General features: G+C 34.9%; 1 protein-coding gene across 1 annotated transcript; it reads right to left on the bottom strand.

Annotated features, from left to right (window-relative positions):
• Window positions 1–138: 138 nt before the first annotated feature.
• On the bottom strand, window positions 139–5,787 carry LOC113238216. Its single transcript, XM_026475001.1, has 5 exons — window positions 5,691–5,787; window positions 4,872–5,036; window positions 3,549–3,663; window positions 483–562; window positions 139–273 (listed from the first exon to the last, which is right to left on the bottom strand). The coding sequence occupies exons 1-5, from the start codon at window positions 5,748–5,750 to the stop codon at window positions 259–261; spliced, it is 435 nt and encodes a 144-aa protein (XP_026330786.1). The 5' UTR covers window positions 5,751–5,787; the 3' UTR covers window positions 139–258.
• Between the last annotated feature and the right edge of the window lie 14,822 nt (window positions 5,788–20,609).

Consider the following 20,609-nt stretch of genomic DNA (forward strand, 5'->3'; position numbering starts at 1 on the left):
CCATTCCATTTTCAAATTTGACTTTTTTTAAAAAGCCATCTCATGATTGGTAATATTGGTTCTTTCAAATGCCACCAAATGCGAGGGTGTACATTTATCTTAATATACTTAAAATAAATAAAAAACAATAATATATTTCGAAAATACAATATAGGATTGCGTTTATTTTTGCAAAAACTACAAACCAAGCAATATCCATAATCATCATGTCCATCGGGTACATAGTATTGTGCATCTTGTCATTCAATGGTAGACATCTTATTCAAGCAATTCCTAAAAAAAATTTCAATTAATAATTAGGTACTTTCAATACTATACGATTCAAACTAAATTAAGAAGAGGAAATTAAGTTTTGAAATTCTTTTCACTTAGTGAAAACGGAAAAAAATATCTATTTCGGTGTTAAAAAAATAACGTAATGAATCATTATACTTATAACGGAAACAGTCAATAGGATCAATAAATTAAAATAATTTTTGTACCTTTTGTTTGGTGACGCAGGAGACAGCAAGAAATGTTCTTTCACATCCCTTGACCCCATCACTCACTTTTTCATCGTTTACTATAAAATAAATATTGTTATTATTAACAAGTATTTCAATATTTTTATACAAGAAAACAAATCAAATACTATAATTTTAATAATTTTAATTGATAGGTATACCATAATTCAATAACGCCCACAATGTGAAACTATTGGAAAGTCAGTAACTGCAACGGTTGTGCTTTTATTGAATTTTTATATCATTAATCATGTTATTAGTTCAGTGTCGAAATCGATTTCAATACTTGCGCGGAGAAGCGACGACCCTAATCTTACTTATGTGTTTTTACTCTGTATTTTTAATCTGTTACAAAGGAAGATGCACGTACGGTTCACTTGACATAACAACAAATTATACATTTTTGATCGAAATAACGCTCAATGGATATAATTAATTTATGGTAGGTATTAAAACATTTGACATATTCGTGTATGAAGTAGTTGGCTAAAATAAACTTTTGTTTTATAATATCAAGTGACACGACGACAAGTAGTGCGCCTGATGGTAAGCTATACGCGTGTTGTAAAGATCTGAGGGGCCTGCCACTGCGCCCGTAACCCTGTGGCATATGTTGACAACTCCCATGTGCCTGTCATTTCACCACCTGTTGTATGTTTTACAAACTGTTGATTAAACAACTTTCAATCTAACATATAGATAATATAACGTACTTTTTATAAAAGAATTGGGACATAAACTCTACATAAATAAACTAATGATTAATGTACTGAATAAACTTTTACTCTACTAGAGCTACGCTATTAAAGACACCAAAAACAATATTTCCCTTGACGATACAGAGATCTTGCACAAATTCAAAAATTCTCGTTTGACATTTTTGTGTTGCTTTCAAACTTTTTTAAAATACATTCAGGATGACTTGACAGAAATTGATATATATTTGAATGAAAAAGCATATGCTTCATAGCCATTAGTATAAAAGCAGTGTCATGTGAGTAGCTTCAGTTTGCTTAATAAAGAATGTAAGTTAATAATAACAATAAACTTTTTGGATTACATTCTAACTCTTAAGGCGGAATAAAGATCTGTTTTATTTAAAAATGGGATAAAAAAAGTTCAATTTAAGTTCATCATCATCAACCCATTTATACGTCCCACTGTTTGGCACGGGTCTCTTCTCAGGCGAGGGTTTATTTAGACCATAATCCGCCACGTTGGCCCAATGCGGGTTGGAGACTTCACACGTTTTCCGAGGGTTGTGAACCTTCTTCAACGTGCAGGTTTCATCACGATGTTTACCTTCATTGAAAAAGTCATGGTAGATTTTTTTTTTATTTCTTTTCTTTTTTGATAATAATAGCATTTACATTTTGTTTTCTTGTAAACATGAAATATTATCGAGTTATTATGTTTTTGCGATTGGTACACATTGTTTTGTTGTTTGTTTCGTATCTATATGAAATATATTTGTTATAATTATTAATAAAAAGATCGAACAGACCTGTAAGAAATCTACGAGTTTTCCTCACTCAACCAGGTACATTTACACCTACCACAGGCTGACAAGAGATGTCGCTTTATGAATTGTAACATTGATTGTAAGTAATTAATACTATGATGTTTTACCAATAATTTATTTTTGTCATATTAATCCACTAGTTTGTCATAATTATAAATACAATGATCGAAAACAAAGAAATAATCCTTCGATTTTATAGAATACGAACCTGCGTGTCTGTATGCCAATCTAGAACAACTTTAGCATACCAACACTAGTTCGAGTCTTGTGAGCCTTTGTGTTCGATCTTTGTCTTTATTAACCGACTTCAAAAAAAGGAGGAGGTTCTCAATTCGACTTTTAGGTTTTTTTTGTATATATGTTACTCGATAACTCCGGTATTTTTGAATCGATTTTCGTGATTCTTTTTTGTTGGAAATGGGTACCTCCATAGTGGTTCCATTTAATTTTGAAGAAAATCATCCACCTCTAAGGGTAACTAGGGGATGAATGCGGGCTTGCGCACTTTCCGGTAACCAATTTCAACAAAACTTGGTAATTATATTTAATTCCACGTACTTTTCAGGTCGGGTTTTTTAGTACTCTGTATTGAGAATATACTTATAACAAAGTAGTGGAGTAATTTTACAAAAATAAATGAATATCGTAGCAGTGAAACATTATAATATTCATTACAATCAACATCGAATATATTAGTTCTTACAAAAACAAACCAACGTTTCGGGCCCTTTTATTGTCAGAGCGTTTGCGAACTACGTCCGATTCAACAGTTCCGAATCCGAGAAATGACGGTCCGAAATGTCACAGAGGTCATTTTATCTCTAGGTGTACTAGCGATATTAATATATAAAATTTAAAAACAAGCAAAAGAAAAAATGATACAATACAAAAAGGTGAGATGGCGGTATAAGGTGGTCACACCGTCACACTGCTTCTCTCAGCTGACAAGGTTAAAGAGCCCAGACGTTGGTTTGTTCGGATAATAATCTAAGTACAGAGTACTAAAAAACCGACGTCAAATTTCCCCTAGAAAAATTCCCAAAAATCCCCTAGTTTGCTAACCTTAGAAGTGGAATATTTTCTTCAATTTTATCACGTCTGAGGTACAAGAATCATCAAAATCGGTTCACATATCCGTGAGCAGGAGCTATCGCGTAACATACACACAAAAAAAACATACAGTCCAATTGAGAACCTCCTCCTTTTTTTGAAGTCGATAAAAAAATGTGCTTAGATCAGAAAAATATTTTCATTTTCAATTATGAAATATAATTTAATTGAAAGTCAAAGTGAACTCAGACTCGAGATTCATTAAAAAACCAAAGTTGTTGTCATAAGTAGCTATTTTCAACATTTTCATTTGCGTGGATTGACGCAATAAAGAAACATTGGTCCATGTGGTCCATACCCTATTTTATCTAATTCATGGTAGGGTATATAATATACTCATAAAATCACAATACGATATTCAACGCAACTTAGAAGACTATGACAAGCAGATAAAAAATTTTATACCAACTAACCTGAAATACAAGATTTTGCGATGGTTTCCAAAGTCTTGTAATCCTCAAGGTTTTTAACAAGTCCCACCAATATTTCAAGTACTTTATCTAAGTCAAATTTACCTTCTCCGTTTATCTGGAATATAAAACGCTCACATTATAGTTGTGCTAAATTTTCTTTTTTTTTTTCATTCGCGGGTACCATGGACACACACATACACAACCATAAATTACACCCAAACTCACGAGAGAAATAAATGTAGGCTATATAAATATTTCTACTGGCCCGGGAATCGAACCCGGGACCTTTGCGTGGCAGTCCAGCATGGTAACCGTTCGGCCACGGAGGCACGGAGGCAGTTAAAAAATTTTTATAGAGTTATAGTTTAAATGAAGAAAAGAGCATTGTGGTACGAAAGATGATGTAGTGATAAAGATAGAGAGATGCTTCGATGGTTTGGTTATGTAGAAAGAATGAATGTTGGATATTGTTTTTCATAGAAATTATGATAATTTTGAGGTATGTTGCATTAATTACTGAGCACCCTATTCAAGCATCTATACACTTTGCTAATAATATAAAGATTACAATCAACAACTTAGTAGGTGCATACAGTGTTTTTTTTTTATAATATTAAGTGACCGGACGAACTAGTCGTAAGCCTGATGGTAAGCTACACGCCTGTCCATAACATACAAAAAAATAGTCGAATTGAGAACCTCCTCCTTTTTTGAAAAAAATCTATAATAATCTCAGTACAGAGTACTAAAAAAACCGACCTCAAAAGTACGTGGAATTACATATAATTACCAAGTTTTATTGAAATCGGTTACCGGAAAGTGCGCAAACCTGGATTTATCCCCTAGTTCGCCACTATACGGGACGTGACACAGGAGATAATAAAAATCGGTTCTCACTATTGAAAGTACATTGAGAGAGAAAAATGCCTTGAATTCGAGAATAGCAAAATCAACCATTAAAATAATTGCTCCTTATAATAAAATTTAGGCGCTATTTATAAAAATGAATCTTCATGTGAGTACACCCACCCTTAGAGGTGGATGATTTTCTTTAACATTAAATGGGACCACTATGGAGATACCCTCTTCCAACAAAAAAAGAATAATGACAATCGGTTCCCAAATACAGGAGTTATCGCGTAACGTACATCCAAAAAAAAAACATAAGAGTCGAATTGAGAACCTCTTCCTTTTTTTGAAGTCGGTTAAAAATCAGCCCTTTAACATTTTCTATGGTTTTTATTTCGTGATTTAATTCCAATGTTCAGAAACATTTTCACATCGCTATTCACATATAATGCACAAAGGCTCTATAACACTTACCACACCCATCTTCTTTGCAGTACATGTAAAGAGGCATTTATCTTTATCCTGAATATCACTAGGTTTTAGGTGCTCCAAATCCAGATTTAACTCTTTAGCGCATTCACTCAAATATCCTTGACCATACTCCGTAAGTGCCGTCTCACTTTCTGCACTAAGACGGGCCTAAAATTTAATTTAAAGTTTTAGTCTAGAATATACGAGAACTTAATATTTTTAAAAAGAAATAATATTTTCAAGAAAGCTATGAGAACCGAGTCAGTAAAAAAATAGTTTTTGTAATTCTGACAATCCGTACCTCACGCGATCTGGGATTTTATTTTAGGGTCGCCTCAGATCATCGCAGCCAGGCGACATTTCGGCGGCGATGCGATGCATTAAAACGAGCAGTGTAACATATACTGAGTCTCTTACATGATAAGGTTACAATTTCTTTAAACAAAAAATGAAAGACAAGATACAACAAGCGGTGGCGGGCGGCATCGAGTTACGCCTGGCAAATTTTATAAAATGCATAATCCATAATGCATTTCCTATTAAATAAAGAATACATTTCTTCCTACAAACGAGTATAGCCGCAGCGCGGTGCAGACCTCCGCGACAATACAAATTGTTACATAGCTTCTCAAAAATAAGGTATATTTCCTTGAAAGCCAGACAACGACTGAGTGACATTAAGCTGCGGCAATTTAAGACGACCCTTTACTGTACATGGGATACCTTTTACTCCGAGAAAGGGGTCACAAGGACAATAATATGGGACACCTACGAATAAAGGTAGGTATAATCAAAAGATTTTGAAAGTCAAGTGGGACTTACTTTAACATTTCTTAGTGACACAACCAAAACAGCCAAACACAGAACGTATTTCATTATCATTTTGTGGCTACTATTTCCAAGAGCAAATGACTGACGAGACTGCGATAATATGCTCGCTGTATGCACCTTACACATATTTATGTACGAAGTTTGTTATTTCGACCATAACGACACATATAGAACAATTTATTATTGATACTCTCTGAATAAATAGGTAATGTCGACAATTGCCTTGCAAATCACTCATGTTTTCATTATCTATATTTTAACAATGCCACAGTGTCAGGAAACGTGATTATCGAGCAATCAAAAAAGGATTAACAATTCAGATTTTTTTTCAGATTTTGTTCTTACTGCTTTATTCAGAACATTTTAGCTAATGGTAAATAAACAAATGTAGTAAAAATGTCATGCGTCTGGTGCCAATATGGTAAGCAACAAGCCCGCACATAACAGTGCCACTCAGAGCTTTAAATCGCAAAGATCTTAGGGGCACTGTCACTGCCCCCATCACCCTAAGTTGACAAGTCTCATGTGTCTGTATTTTCACCTTTACCTTTCAAAACCGAAATACATTAATGCTCACATTACTGCTTGGCGGCAAAAATACTACTTTATCTTAAGCCGGGTTTTCACTATATGAGCACACTCCGACCAAGTCCGCTCGGATGACTACTCGGACGCTACTTGTAACGTACTGTTATATCCCAGCCCTACTACCTAAACCACTAGAATCAGCCCTGCCATTCCTCCTAGTCAGCATTCTTCTTTGAACATCACTAAAACTCTATAGAAAGCAGTTCAGTTCCTTCCAAACTCCTGTCGTCTAAACACGTGCCAATTCAATTTCTATTTTTTTTATACTATTTCTTTATTCTACTGTACTTAATTACCATTTTTTACCGAATTACACAATTTCGGGAATATTTTTTTTTTTAAAAAGACTTACTACGCCACGTATAACAGTATGAGTTGCGTCCGAGCATACGTGATACGAGCGCACTCGGACGTCGGCATCCGATCAGAGTGCGGACGCGATTCTTTTCTTACGTGTATGCTTGAATCATTTTATGAAAATACAATGCGATCAACAAAGAAAAAGTGGAATGAACGTGACAATCTGAGGTTTTAAACGTGTTTTTATCTTTCTCTTCTACTTCTCGAATAAAATTATTTGAAGTATTCGGTTAGTCACATCTTAAAATTCATTTTCTGTATTAATTAAATTTTTATTGAATTGATATTCAATTATTTTTTGTGAAATTACTCCACTAGTTTGTTATAATTAAAAGTTAAAGATTTCTCATAGATGGCGCTACGACTAAAAAGTCGTTGAAAGACCAAGTACAAAGACACGACGCAAGCACATAGAAAAATTCGTGAGGTCCGTTGGTTCGTTCCGTGGCTTAGTTGGTATAGCGTCTGGCACGGTATGCAAGAAGACATTGGTTCGAATCCGACCGGATCGAGGGAATTTTTTCTGAGTGTTTTTTTCTGAGTGTTCGATCTTTGTATTAATAATTATTCATTTTCTGGTTTGAATGATTTTTTACTCCAGCGTATCTGCTACAACTCATATATAATAGTAATAACAATAATAACGCACAAACTCAACATAGCCCCGCACTAGGGAAATCCTGTGTCGCGGGTGCCATGGACACACACATAGACAACCACGAATTACACCCAAACTCACGAGAGAAATAAATGTAGGCCATACAAACATTTCTCCCGGCCCGGGAATAGAACCAGGGATGTCTGCGTGGCAGTCCCGCATGGTAACCGTTCGGCCACGGAGACAGTTAAATATATACCTCGCAGCAGCACATCAATCAAATCGTCATCATCTTGATTGTGCAAGGAGCTAAACTACTTGGACACTGATGAAATCGTAAGGTGTAAACCAATATCCGAGTGGACTCCTATACAATCTAATAACTCGTACTCGCGCACTTGCTCCGAGAGTACTATTATAGTGAAAACCTGGCTTTATTGCAAGTCATTACATTTGACATTACGTGAACTAACTTAATGTAGACCAATCTATAAGTAGGTATTGTAAATCTCTTTTTGGCAGTTAGATGTCGCTCAACGTTACAAAAGTCAGAAACTGGCTGTTGTAGACATATGTCAGTCTGGTTACATGTACTAATTAGTCGTATTGTCGCCTTACTTTCTCAAACTCGTATCTTATAGTGATTATTCCGGAGGAACTATCTGTTTATTTTAAATTTCTTATCAAGGGTGTTAATTTGGATGCATTATTTTAAGAATATGTTTTTACATAAAAACACTTTTTACATATTTAAACAATGTTTTTATATGCGTGTTTAAATTAAAAAAAAACGTGTGAAGAAAAAGCGATATGAAATCAGAAAATTTGTATATACAATCCATTTTTTGCATTTCAGTAACGTTGTGCTTTAAGATACGAGTTTGAGAAAGTAAAGCGACGATATGCGAGTTTCATTTAAATATGATTTTATTTCTTAACGACGACAGACCTATACTATAATTTGAAAAATCTAATAAAGTTATTTTATTCAAACTTGTAATTATGACGTTTGAAGACGCTCCAGAATTTCGCCTTTGTTCGTTGACTGCGCATATTAATACCTATTTAAATGAAAAATGCTTGAGAAAAGAGTCAAGATAAATATTCAACAATACCTCGTACATCAAATTTATTTAACAGTTCAAGGTACATATTAAGCGAAAGACGGACCCGCTATTATACAGACATGCATACTCTCGAAAGGCATTACCCGTCTTCTGGGACACCTGGGGTTATAAAAAAACCGTAGTCGGTAAAACAAAATCTTTTACTTTTGGTAAAATGTACAATTTTATCCGACCTTGGTCATATTTTCCGTAAAAAAAATATAACTGTCTTGCCACATTGCTATGTATTTTATATGTATATAAAATACATTGTAGGGATCAGGAAGAGCCTTTGCTTAGTAGTGGCATACATCAGGCTAAATGTAATGTAATGTAATGTAATACTGTAGGACGACCGATATTAAGTCAGTACTAACAATTAACCAAACGACTTGTCAATATAGCATTACTATTTTCGTCTAATCGTTTGATAAAATTGTATGTACAAAATTTCTAATATCGGTAACATTTTTGGTTATAACTATAATCTAATTGTGGCAAGGAAGATAACTGTTATCACAAGTTTTAACAACAATCCTCCCAATCAACCAAACGATTATCAAAGAATTTCTGCTTTGTCTTAATTAATTAGTTTTGACAATTCGACGGCCCTACTGAATACACGTGTAAAAGCTTTTATGTAATTTTTTTATAGCATTTTTTCCCACACAAAATACAACTTTTTCAGATTTATTTTCCAATTAATTTTATAATTATTCGGTACTCCAATGTTTATTCTACGGAAAATAAAATCAACTATCTGGCTCGAATATTGCAAAAACATATTTTGCACCCTATCTACACTTGCATGTTTATAACAAACTAACAGGGTAATATTGTTAATGCGAATCTTTAAAAGGCTTTAAAATTGTAAAGCGTGTTTGAACTTTTCAAATATAAGACCAATTACCAGAATAACCATGAACTTATATAATATTTGCATTGACAAATCTTAATATCCATAGTAAAACAGCTTAATATTATGTTATATTTTAAAGTAAATAATATATAAGTTTTCCCGCGAATAATAGTTTAAATACTACAAAGTAATTTTTACTAGAATATTAATTTAAAAGGGTTTTTTAATCTATCCTGTAAAGCTGCACTTTTTCCTTTATACGTTTATTCGGTGGGACTGTCAAATTTATATTATACTGTGATATAACTTTACGCAAAGTGGTGGTTGAAAATGTAATGGCCTTGTCAAGAACCCTATTGGAACTTCACGCAGAGAATGCACGCCATATAACCAGGTTCTAATCTTCCGGTGTGAGGTAACCAACGAATCTTACTGTTTGCCTATTTATCAAAAAACATCGTTGGTCTAAAGCAGCAAATTTCTTTTTCTTCTCCTTTTTTTTAGGACACATTGGCAATGGAGGCCGCCTAGGTGGTTGTGGTTGCAGTATTGGAGGAGGACCAAGTGGCGGTAAACATTGTGGCTTCTTTGCAGTTGCAGTTTGTTCATCCGCTTGACTAGCGGTCGGCGTAAATACTTTACTACCATGATAGTAATCTCTAATACAATAACGAAGATATTGCCTTCGCTTAACATAATTTGACATTAGGAGAAGAGGTCTTTCTGTCGTTGGCAAATGATTAGAAGATCTCATCGCGAACACTATATTCTTTTCAATAGATGTTCTTTCAAATAAAACGACGTTTGGCTCTGCTATACGTTGTTCTGTGAATTTGTCGTTAACAAGATTTTCATTAAAATCTCCTTTTTCATAACCGTAAAAATGTACGGGTAAGTATGTCATACTATTCGTCTCACTATTTGAAATGTTTGTAAGCTGAGGGGTATTGTCACGATTTTCAGTTATTTCGTGGCTTTTTTTCTTTCTGGTACTCGTGGTTTTTCTTACGAATCTGTCCTTGTCAGCCTGCCGATTTTCCTGTACCCGAATCGAAGATTGATCTTGGCCTTTATCTATATTTCGAAATGAACTAAATGTTGGTGTACTGCATAGTTTACACTGGTCCAACACTGGCACTATTTGTTGAGTGTAAACATGACTTCTTAAGTTTTTTGTATCGCATTTCTTAACGTTTGTTTCAATCGAATTAACTGGAAATAAAAAAAAGGATACATAAACGCGAACTAAAATCACAAAATTTACTTTTTCATTACAAAAGTTGAGGTGTGAGGAAAATGTTGATCAAGAGGTTTTTGTTGACTGTAGGTAGCTAAAGTGTCTATTAACGACCTCATGGTTGCGAGATGGGAATCCCGATAAGACCAGAAAAGGAACTTTTCTAAATTGATCTTGGGTAGAGTCCCGGAGGGAATTCCGTTGCTCTATTGCTCATATGGTGGTTTGGCATATTATTATTATTCAAGGGGTTTGTATGTTTCAAACAAGAAATTTTAAATTATCAGACAAACAAAACAAATTCATGATAAATTTTGCAAGTATAGCAGCGCTTAATCGTATAGAAAAATAAAAGCAGCTTGTATTGCTGAGGTTCAGTCTTCTTCATTAGCACTAGAATCTTCGTGCTGTACCTTTGTTTAAGGTAGGTACCAAGTGACAGAGCGAACAAGTCGTGAGCCTGGTGGTAAGAGACACATCGATCTATGACATCTGCAGTGCCACGCAGAATTTTAAATCGCAAAGATCTGAGGGTCACTGCTGAATAGCAACGCCCACCACCCTGAGACACAAGTTGACAAGACCTTCAAAACTGGAATGTTGACGTTACTGCTTGACAGCAGAAATAGGTAAGGTAGCAGTAGCTGGTTGACCTCTTTGACATGGAGCTCTGTTGCTACTAAACTGGGTGAAGCACGGGATACTATACAGGTCCTCGTGCTTCAACTGATAATATTCTTGTACAGTCGTAACATTATAATGTGAAGCAACATCAGAAGAGCTAGCAATACGTATATTACCTACTGACCTAATTTGTCTAAAGAAAACACGGTATACCACTTTTTAGCTTCAATTTTAATTTTCGATTTGGTGATTTCTGCACACGACTGTATGTACTGACAGTTGAAGCTTGGTTGTAAGTTCAAATTGAACGCTTACAAAAGCGCCACTACTACTTTTCATACAATATTTAGAGCGCAGTTACAGCGCCACTGACTGTCACGCGCACCAAGTTTACAGTTACAAACAATTATGAACTAAAAATTATTGAAGGGCTACCAGACACGTGACTGCCGCGCCGCAGTCACTCCACTGAAGCGCTTGTATACACGTCTAATTTGAACATGCCCTAAGTATCCCCATACTTCACCCAGGTGAAGAACCTAGTTGTAGCATGGGTATCGGACATGATATTTCTATTTATTCAGGCACGATTAAGTTTTTTGTAAATGTGTTCATAAATAATTTTCTTTATTATTATTGTCATTATATATATTTAACGCGATTTCAATGTGACCTTCATACATGTAACTACTACTTCATGTTGTAATAATAACTAAGATTTTATCTAGTAAACGGATAGTCATGGGGAAATAATTTTGCTGATTATGTAGTGATTTAATGATCCCATGACCTTCGAAGTACGCGACGTAAAATGGTTGAAAAAAAAATCGTATTATGTATAACGAATTTTGGAAATAAACCCGACTAGTAAATGAGGTTCCACCCTTGACGTTGATGGACCGATGATTCTCAAAGTATACATATGACCCCCCAGGGGTCAACGCCAACCACCAAGGGGTCCATGTCTGCGGCAAAAAATGGGATGCATGACATGTTAATAGAGAAAGTTCTACGAGAGTCGAACCCATTAAGGCAGGTCGAGATCAAAATTTTTACTTACTTAAGCGGAATAATCCACACCACACAGACAGTACCTACCTATAGTACTTGCATAATATTTTGTTATTATATTATAATATTATGGACATTAATTTACGTATGAAGTAAATATTTCACAACTAAGAAATTCGGTTTGATAAATGTATAAAACTAAACATGTGGTTATTTTTTGTAATATTTTTCACTCTGTTAAACCATCAAAGTGAGTAAGTAACACTGTGTCAGCTGTCAAAAACCATTTCAACTTATTCATTTATTGCAACTTGATGTATTTGCGAAAAAAATCCACATCAGAAAGGCAGAGGATCTTAGCGCAACAAAAAAAAATAGCACATGGTCACAAGTGCACAAGAGATGTGAAAGTTTGGGAACCTCTGCTTTAAAACAAGATTATTTTTATTTCATCAAAACCTGGCAACCAATTTAACGTAACTTTATTATCACTAATTAAAAATCCGACTATAAATAGTAACTTGCTCTTGTACTTAAACATTTTAACTTATAATGTGAACCTACGGTAGTACGTTTACATCGAATTACATATTAATGTTTAGTTGTGTAGCAATACTCTACTTGTTTATATATTTATTATTCGCGTTTTTGATACCCAGACCGGAAGAAACATTTGTATGGCCAATTCCTCTCGTGAGTTTGGGTGTAATTTGTACTTATCTATGAGTGTGTCCATGACACGCGCGTAAATAAAAAAGTTCTATATTTCTTTATCAATAAAATTGCCTAAAACAATTGAGAACCTCTGATGTAAACTGTAGAATACTTCAGGCTGAATTTCAAGTTTATCCTAGGAAATTTGGACTATAGGAAAACGTGTGATGCCCCCAATCCGCATTAGACCAGCATGGCGACTTATGGCCTAAACCCTCTGTCCACTTCTAGCAGTGGGACGTATAATGTTGATGATTGATTACCGAAGTTGTTCAAAAATACAATTTTGTTTTTAATTTTATTTTATAGTATTTAAGTTTTTATTTTTTATTTTTTAGTTAATATTTAAGTTTTTAATTTATGTGAATTTATTCATTGAAATAAACAAGATATTGTTTAAGGGAATTACCAACCGTATTAATACGGAATTATTTTGATGCGATCGTGTATAACCACCACTTGTCGCATTAAACCGATTCATCGTTGATACGGCCGTTCGCGTCAGTTGTTTCTAAACCAGGGGATTCACTCACCTTCTCCGTCCGAAACAATTACTGTCAAATGAGTTATACTCGACCATGTTAAAACAACAACAAGTACAAGACACGTACGAAGCTTCATTCGAATCATGCGTCTTTTAATCGTGTATTACGTGTTTGACAGTAATTGTTACAAATGGATGTCGGGCAGAGAACGAGAGTCCAGGGCCAGGATCAGCCGTCATCAGCATGCGTACGGACGCGATCGGAAATTCGCAGGAACCAGGCCGACCTGTGTAGAGTCGCGCTCGTACGAACCGATGTGAAACGCTCGTTCATTGACATAAAACGTTCTCTGACCAGCTTAATGCGATTCGGCGTTAATAAGTGTAGTAACTCCCTAAGGTGGTTCATCAAAATACTGGTTCCCTTGTACCATGTTCTAAGGCTATAAAGCACAATAGTTGCAGAAACAATTCGCACCTTTGGTGTAATAAGGTCACATCCACAAAATGACAACTTTCCAAGAGATTAGTTTAAAGATACTATCAACGAAATTAATCGATTTTAAGCGTAAATAGGAGAGTCATACAATTTCACATTTTTGTGTTATGAAGGAATTATGTTATTTTTCTGTAGTTGTTTGTAATTTATACTGAAACTAGTAAAAGTTATTTCTCGTTGGAACCAACCGATTCTGGATCCTGTTCTGTATCCACTGTTGGACATGGGTAGTATGTATTAGCCGAGTGTTATAATAGTATAATAATAATATTATAGTACTTTTATATGTACCATTAGGTTAGTATATAAGATATGAATTTTTCTAAAAATATTTTAGAATATACCTACATGTGAGTACACAATAACGTTCTACCTTTTCTGTAATTACGTATTAATTTGTTTCTTGCAGTTTGTATTATTTTTATGACTTTAATGATGCTTTATTGTGATAAAAGTACTTTTAACGATCTGATCTGATCTGATCGTATGATCACATGTGATTTTATCACACCAATGGTTTTGTCATCGATTTCCATTGCGACACTGATGGAACACTCGAGAAGTTAAGTACCTGTTGTCAGTATCTAGAAGTAACAACAGGCGACTGTGTCCGACTGCCGTTACCAGACGCAGTGCCACGGTTTCCTGTGATGGTATCCCGTGTTGGTAAGCGCTTAAGCGTTTTAAACCATTTTAACCTCCTCAGGCCCCGTATATATAAAAATGTACATGATTTAGTACCAGTAGAGCTCCTTGTGAAAGAGTTCGTCCAGAGAAATATTGCCACCTTACCTATTTCTACACTACCAGTGTAATGGACAGGTGTGTCGCTTGCCATCAGGCTCACGACTTGTTCGTCCCGTCACTTATGGTATCAAATAAAAAAAATTAATGACGTTGTGAATGATTCCATCAAGTATTTTGATAGGATAGTGTAGGTATATTGTAGAAATTACTTTTTATTACGTAAACTTTATCTCTACGTCAACAGAAACTTTTCAATAGCTGTACCTACCGGATAGGCTTTAATGAGGTTCAATAATGAGTAATTTTAGACATGTAATCCCTACGTGTCATCGACTAATACCATACTAATCAAATGGCTCAACTTTAGATCACGTAACAACAGCTAGGAGCTAATACTTTTTAACCGACTTTAAAAGACGAGGAGATTCTCAACACGGCTGTATTTCTTTGTGTGTAAATTACGCCATTACTCCGCCATTTGTGAACTGATTTCGATGACTCTTGTTTTGTATGACAGGGGGTATCTCATTAGTAGGCCCATACAAATTTAAAGAAAATATTCCACATTTAAGGATGGCAAATTAGGGGATGATTTTTTTCCGTTAACCGATTTCAATTACATTTGTCATATAATTTCACAAACTGTTGAGGTCGGTATTTTTTTTTAAAGTTCTAATTATTTTTTAATAGTATCGATGGGTCAAATAGTCAAAAATGCTTAGATTTTGGGCTATATTTTTAAATTATTACGAAATTAACTTAAACATATCAAAAAACTGCGATTGACAATAAAAAATTTCAAAAACGGTCCGTTTTGTATGTTACATTACACTTATAAAACGTAGTAAAACTTTTTTAGTAATACGTTTCAAAAGGTTATTTTACCCGAACGCTGCAGAAAGGATCCAAATCTTGATTTACTACTATTTGCATTTACTGAGTACTGCCGAAAATGAAAATGTGTTTCATTTTTCACAAACGAAACTTATACTTATATGCCTATAGTCCTCACATGCTACTGTATATAGTTTCATTTGTGAAACCAGCACCAGGCTCTCAACCTTCCACCTATTACTATTTCAACTATTTTTACTAAATAACTATCAAATGCAAATAACTCTCATATTGGGCGTGTTATATTATATTACACATTGACACCTTTAAACAAAGATTTCAAGCTTTTAAAATGGTAAGTACATAATTTGCCGTGTGTGATCACTAGACATCGGATTATATGCACTATCAAAATGCCAAAATATGCATGCAAATATGCACTAAAAAAGGGCGAAATATGCACAAAATATGCACATCACAACTTCTTCGTAGATAGCAGATAGGTAGTTTTTACGAATTGTGGATTCTTCAGGAATTATCTGATTAGTACAATACTTTTTCAAGAATTTTCGGCATATTTCGTTATTTAATTGATGAAAAGGAATATTGCAAGCAACAAATAATTCACATAAATCTTTGTTGAATTCTATTTTCTGTTTAGTATCTGAATTAGAAGTCGAAATATTAGGCAGTAATTGTTGTCGATGTGTTGATGTGTGGTGTGGGGGCGGCGGCGTAGTACAACGCGTCTAACACGTATAAATACTAAAATAAGCACTGTCAATGAAAAAGTACCAAAATATGCAATAACGCTATAAAAATAGCATTATATGCGTTTGCATATGCAAACATGCAAATGCATATAATCCGATGTCTAGTGATCACCAATGGTCGTAAAAAGGTGTTCCACATACATAAATACATGTATAGATATAGGTACAAGGAGCAACATGGAGTTGTTAAAACCACTAAATATTAATTAATTACTGTTTCGACTTCCGGATTCCCGAAAATAGACTTTCTGCATCCTAGGACAAAACTTCTGAACTACCTTGGAAGTCAAAGTTGGATTTTAAAGTAATTCTAATGGTGCCATGTAAAAAATGCAGTAGATAACTGACTTTTTACCAAAATATAATAATTAAGTAACGGGAATGGTCACTTTTCACCCCTCCCTAGCTTTAGATACCGCATATTGACAGTCACATTGACGGAACGGCGTCATTTGCAAGTAGAACTTAAGAAAAAAAAATTTGTTTACAAGGGGAATTTTAGGACATTTTAGTGTGCACGACAATCGTGGTCACGCTGTAAAAATATTTTATTTCAATTAAAAACACAGTAAAACAGATATTCATAAATTCCCCTAAGAACCTTGCAGAAAAATCGTATTTTAAAAGGAAAATTTTCACAAAAATCTGCTGGACGCTTAAACAAGACGACAAAGTGCCATTTTTGACGGCCTCGTGTATGTTTAGCTATTTATCTACATAAATAGAATAAAGAGAGGAGTTTCGGAAAAGTAATTAATTAATATTTCGTAGATTTTACAATTCTATGTCTCTCCTTGTAGCTGTATCTATACATGTATCTATGTATGCGGAACACCTTTTTCCGACCATTTGTGATCACAAAGATCCCACCTTTTGCTCCCATATACTTTTCACATTCTCCTTTCACTCAACTTGTCTTTATTCATCCCCAAAATCTAATTTGTACCTGGTTTGATAATTAAAATAAAAATTCTTACGTCTGCTTAGAAGACAAGGTAGAAACCAGGCTTCACTACGCGAAACACTGGACACAAAATGTAGAAAAAGCATTTTATTAAGTCCATAAATATTCTAACATCTTTCTAACTTGAACATTTGTAAATTAAAATAATGTAAAACGTGCTTTTTAAACCTCATGAAACATATTATTTATTTATTTCATTTTCTTTTTTATGTTTTTTATTTATTTGATTTTTCCACTATTTGATATTTCGTATTTTGATGGCTTTTTGTTATATATAACAATATCTATGGTTAGAACTTGACATGAAAGATGTAGACTGACGAATATTGACAGAGTACTAATACGTAGTAAAAACAACTCAAAGAAGATTATAGCGTATGTATTGAAGCTCCTTGTAGCGTAGTGATAATGTGACATACAACGACACCAATAAGCCTGTCCAGTCAGACCAACGGAAATCAGAACCAATTTTGAAAAGTTCGTTTCCCAAATCAGTCTTACCGGGAATCCAACCCGGGACCTCTACATTTAGCGTCCACCATACTGACCGCTACCCCATAGTACCTACTCGTCAATAAATTAAATTAAACTTATAATACTCACCTAGTGCGAAAAGTTTAGCCAAATATCCCACCACGTACGTTGTCATGGACGCAAATCACATAAACAATCCGTGTCCTTTGTATTCCGTAGAAGATACCTCATTCAGTATTGTATCTACTGTACTATTATATCAAGTATCAATCCTATGAACTATTTTCCACTAAACGACAAAGCACTAGCGAGCTACCGCTGCAGCTGCCGTAACTTTCGAAGTGGTATATCGTCGGGGATAGTGCAATTCGCGTTACTAGCATTGGATTATGAGTTTCCATTTCGGTAATTTAGTGGAAAAATCAAATCCGCGTAAATGTCGCAGCAAATAAATTAGCGTAATTTACGGCAATCTGTTGTTATGAGTCCGTAGATAACGTAAATTAATGCTTACTGTGCATAAATAAAAATCGTAGCCATTGAAGTAACAAAGTAAGAACGTTAAATTCCCCTCCTGTCAAAGTAGGTTTATTGCAGATACGTGCCTTTTACCAATGCTACATACGTGTATTTGCACTATCCCTGACAATATGACTTGTTTGAATAAATAAGAATCTCGCACGGCCAACCGTCCGCAACTAGCCGCTTAGTGACACATGAGTGTTAAGAGGTATTTTCCACTAAGTGACTAGCTGCGAGCGAACGCAGCCATAGCAGCTACTTTTACTTTCGAGTCGCAGCCGCGTCAATGGATGTGGTATGTAACTTGTTTGAATAAATAGGATACTCGCGCGGCCAGCCGCCGGCGACCAGCCGCTTAGTGGCTTAGTGACACTTGAGTGTTAAGAGCTATTTTCCACTAAGTGACTAGCCGGGAGCGACCGCAGCCGTAGCAGCTACTGTTACTTTCGAGTCGCAGCCGCGTCACTGGGTATGGTATGTGACTTGTTTGAATAAATAGGACACTCTCGCGGCCAGCCGCCTGTGACTAGCCGCTTAGTGCAAAATTAATCTTACATAGATAGATATTAAACATCGAGATACTATCAGCAAATTAAAGAAAAAATTGGATGCACCGAAAAAAATTCAACTGACTTTAAAACCTGAAACCCCTTCCCGGCTACGCCCATTGGTTGGATTACTATCATTTGCTACCATTCAAAGATGATTAAACAATATTTTGTGAGGCAAATTTTTATGTTTATAATCTCAGTGGGTACAGCTAAAAAAAACGACATCCAAAGAATTTCGTAGAATTACATCTAATTAATTTGCCAAGTTTTATTGAAATAGTTAGTTAGAAAGTTTTATTCAGAAAAACGCCTTCAATTGGAGCATAGCAAAAGCAATCATTGAAATAATTGCTTCTTATAAAATGTAGGCGCTATTTATGCGTGAATATTTTCTTCAAAATTAAATGGGACCACTACTGAGGTACCCTCTTTCCAACAAAAATAATCATTCAAATCGGTTCACCAATGTCGGCGTTATCGCGTAACATAAAATAACATGCAATCGAATTGAGAAATTCCTCCTTTTTTGAAGTCGGTTAGTAAAAACGTATATACATCGCTAAAGAGAGGTGCACGAAAGAAGAATCGTACCATTCCTTTCTTGTACGCCTGAAGCATCCTGGGCAATAATCGGCGAGTACCTTACGCCGGTTGGCAATTCCTTTCACCACGATGGCAAACATTACAGTGTATGATACCGATATGACAAGAAGAAGAACGCTAAAGGGAAATTTGGAACATATATCGTTTCTCCATTAATAATCTAACTATCAAACTTTTCATTGTGCTTGTAATTTAATAGTAAATTCATTCATTCAAGATCACGAAGCATTTAATTCGCACCTATATAGTACCCTATTTCAAGACTTCACTCTCTGGTATAAACATAAAGTACACGGAAAAATAGATATAAGCAAATGTGAAGCAAAACTTTGTATAGCCTGACATCACGTGCAATTGCCATAGAACAGCATAATTGCAGACAAACATGAAGTCTAATTATGTAGTGAACTTACAAGGCGTAGATTGTGCAATTTTATTCTATGCAAGTAAGCAATGATTTGGCGCTATAGATAATTGGCCTAGTCACATGGACCTTAGCCCACGTGACTTGCACGATTATTTCAATTTAAATGTCGCATTGTGCGGTGAAAATTGAATTGTAGGTCGTTGTAAGTCTAAATACCATTTTTTCACTTAAATATTTCGTTTTTTAATGTATATTATAGGTTCCTTGTTTAAAAGTAAAAAAAAACATGTAATTTCTTTACTTTTAAATATGGAACCTTATACACAAAGAAGGGTATATTTAAGTTAAAAAGCAAAAATGGTATTAGAGACTTACAACAACTTCGTGGGAGATATCGACTTAATTATATTTTGTCAAAATTACAATTAAGTCAATGTAGCACCAAATGACCGATTATACTGCCGCGTACTTATTTTTACACCCGTTTACTCTTCCCCAGTAGTCATTATAATTAGTCTATCGCAATCCACTGCTAGACATAGGCCTGTCCCAATGCGCGCCATCACGCCCGATCCTCAGCTTGTTGCAGCCATCCGCTGCCGGCAGACTTTCGCATATCTATTTCTATTTCATTCCATCTGGCCAAAGGGCGTCCTACACTACGTTTGCCGAGCCGTGGTCTTCCTAAGGATTGCCATGTATTAAATATATTTTTTTTCAACGTCAAATGACTCATTCCGCATAACAATGAGAATGTTGAATTAATCACTTTGAAAAAAAAAATTAGTAAAATTGAGGATGTACACGTATACTGATTTATTAGTATACGGTGTGAAAACACGATTCCTAAAAATTTTCACGATAGAAAAAAGAACACAAAAGTTTGTGTTCTTAGGTAAGTACCTTTTATAAGAAAACCATGTGAAAATTTGTGTTTCCTTTGTAAAAAAATTAAATTCTGAAATAAAGCCAATCTCTACCGCTCGACCCGCGCA

Source organism: Hyposmocoma kahamanoa, unplaced genomic scaffold, assembly GCF_003589595.1.
Source record: "Hyposmocoma kahamanoa isolate Upper Pololo Valley unplaced genomic scaffold, ASM358959v1 95, whole genome shotgun sequence".
Lineage (NCBI taxonomy): Eukaryota > Metazoa > Arthropoda > Insecta > Lepidoptera > Cosmopterigidae > Hyposmocoma > Hyposmocoma kahamanoa.

Coding starts and splice junctions, on each gene's coding strand:
- LOC113238216 (XM_026475001.1), bottom strand. CDS start 5,750: ATGATAATGAAATACGTTCTGTGTTTGGCTGTTTTGGTTGTGTCACTA. Junction 5,037..5,690: donor TGTCACTAAGAAATGTTAAA/GTAAGTCCCACT, acceptor ATTAAATTTTAG/GCCCGTCTTAGTGCAGAAAG. Junction 3,664..4,871: donor CTGCAAAGAAGATGGGTGTG/GTAAGTGTTATA, acceptor TTTATATTCCAG/ATAAACGGAGAAGGTAAATT.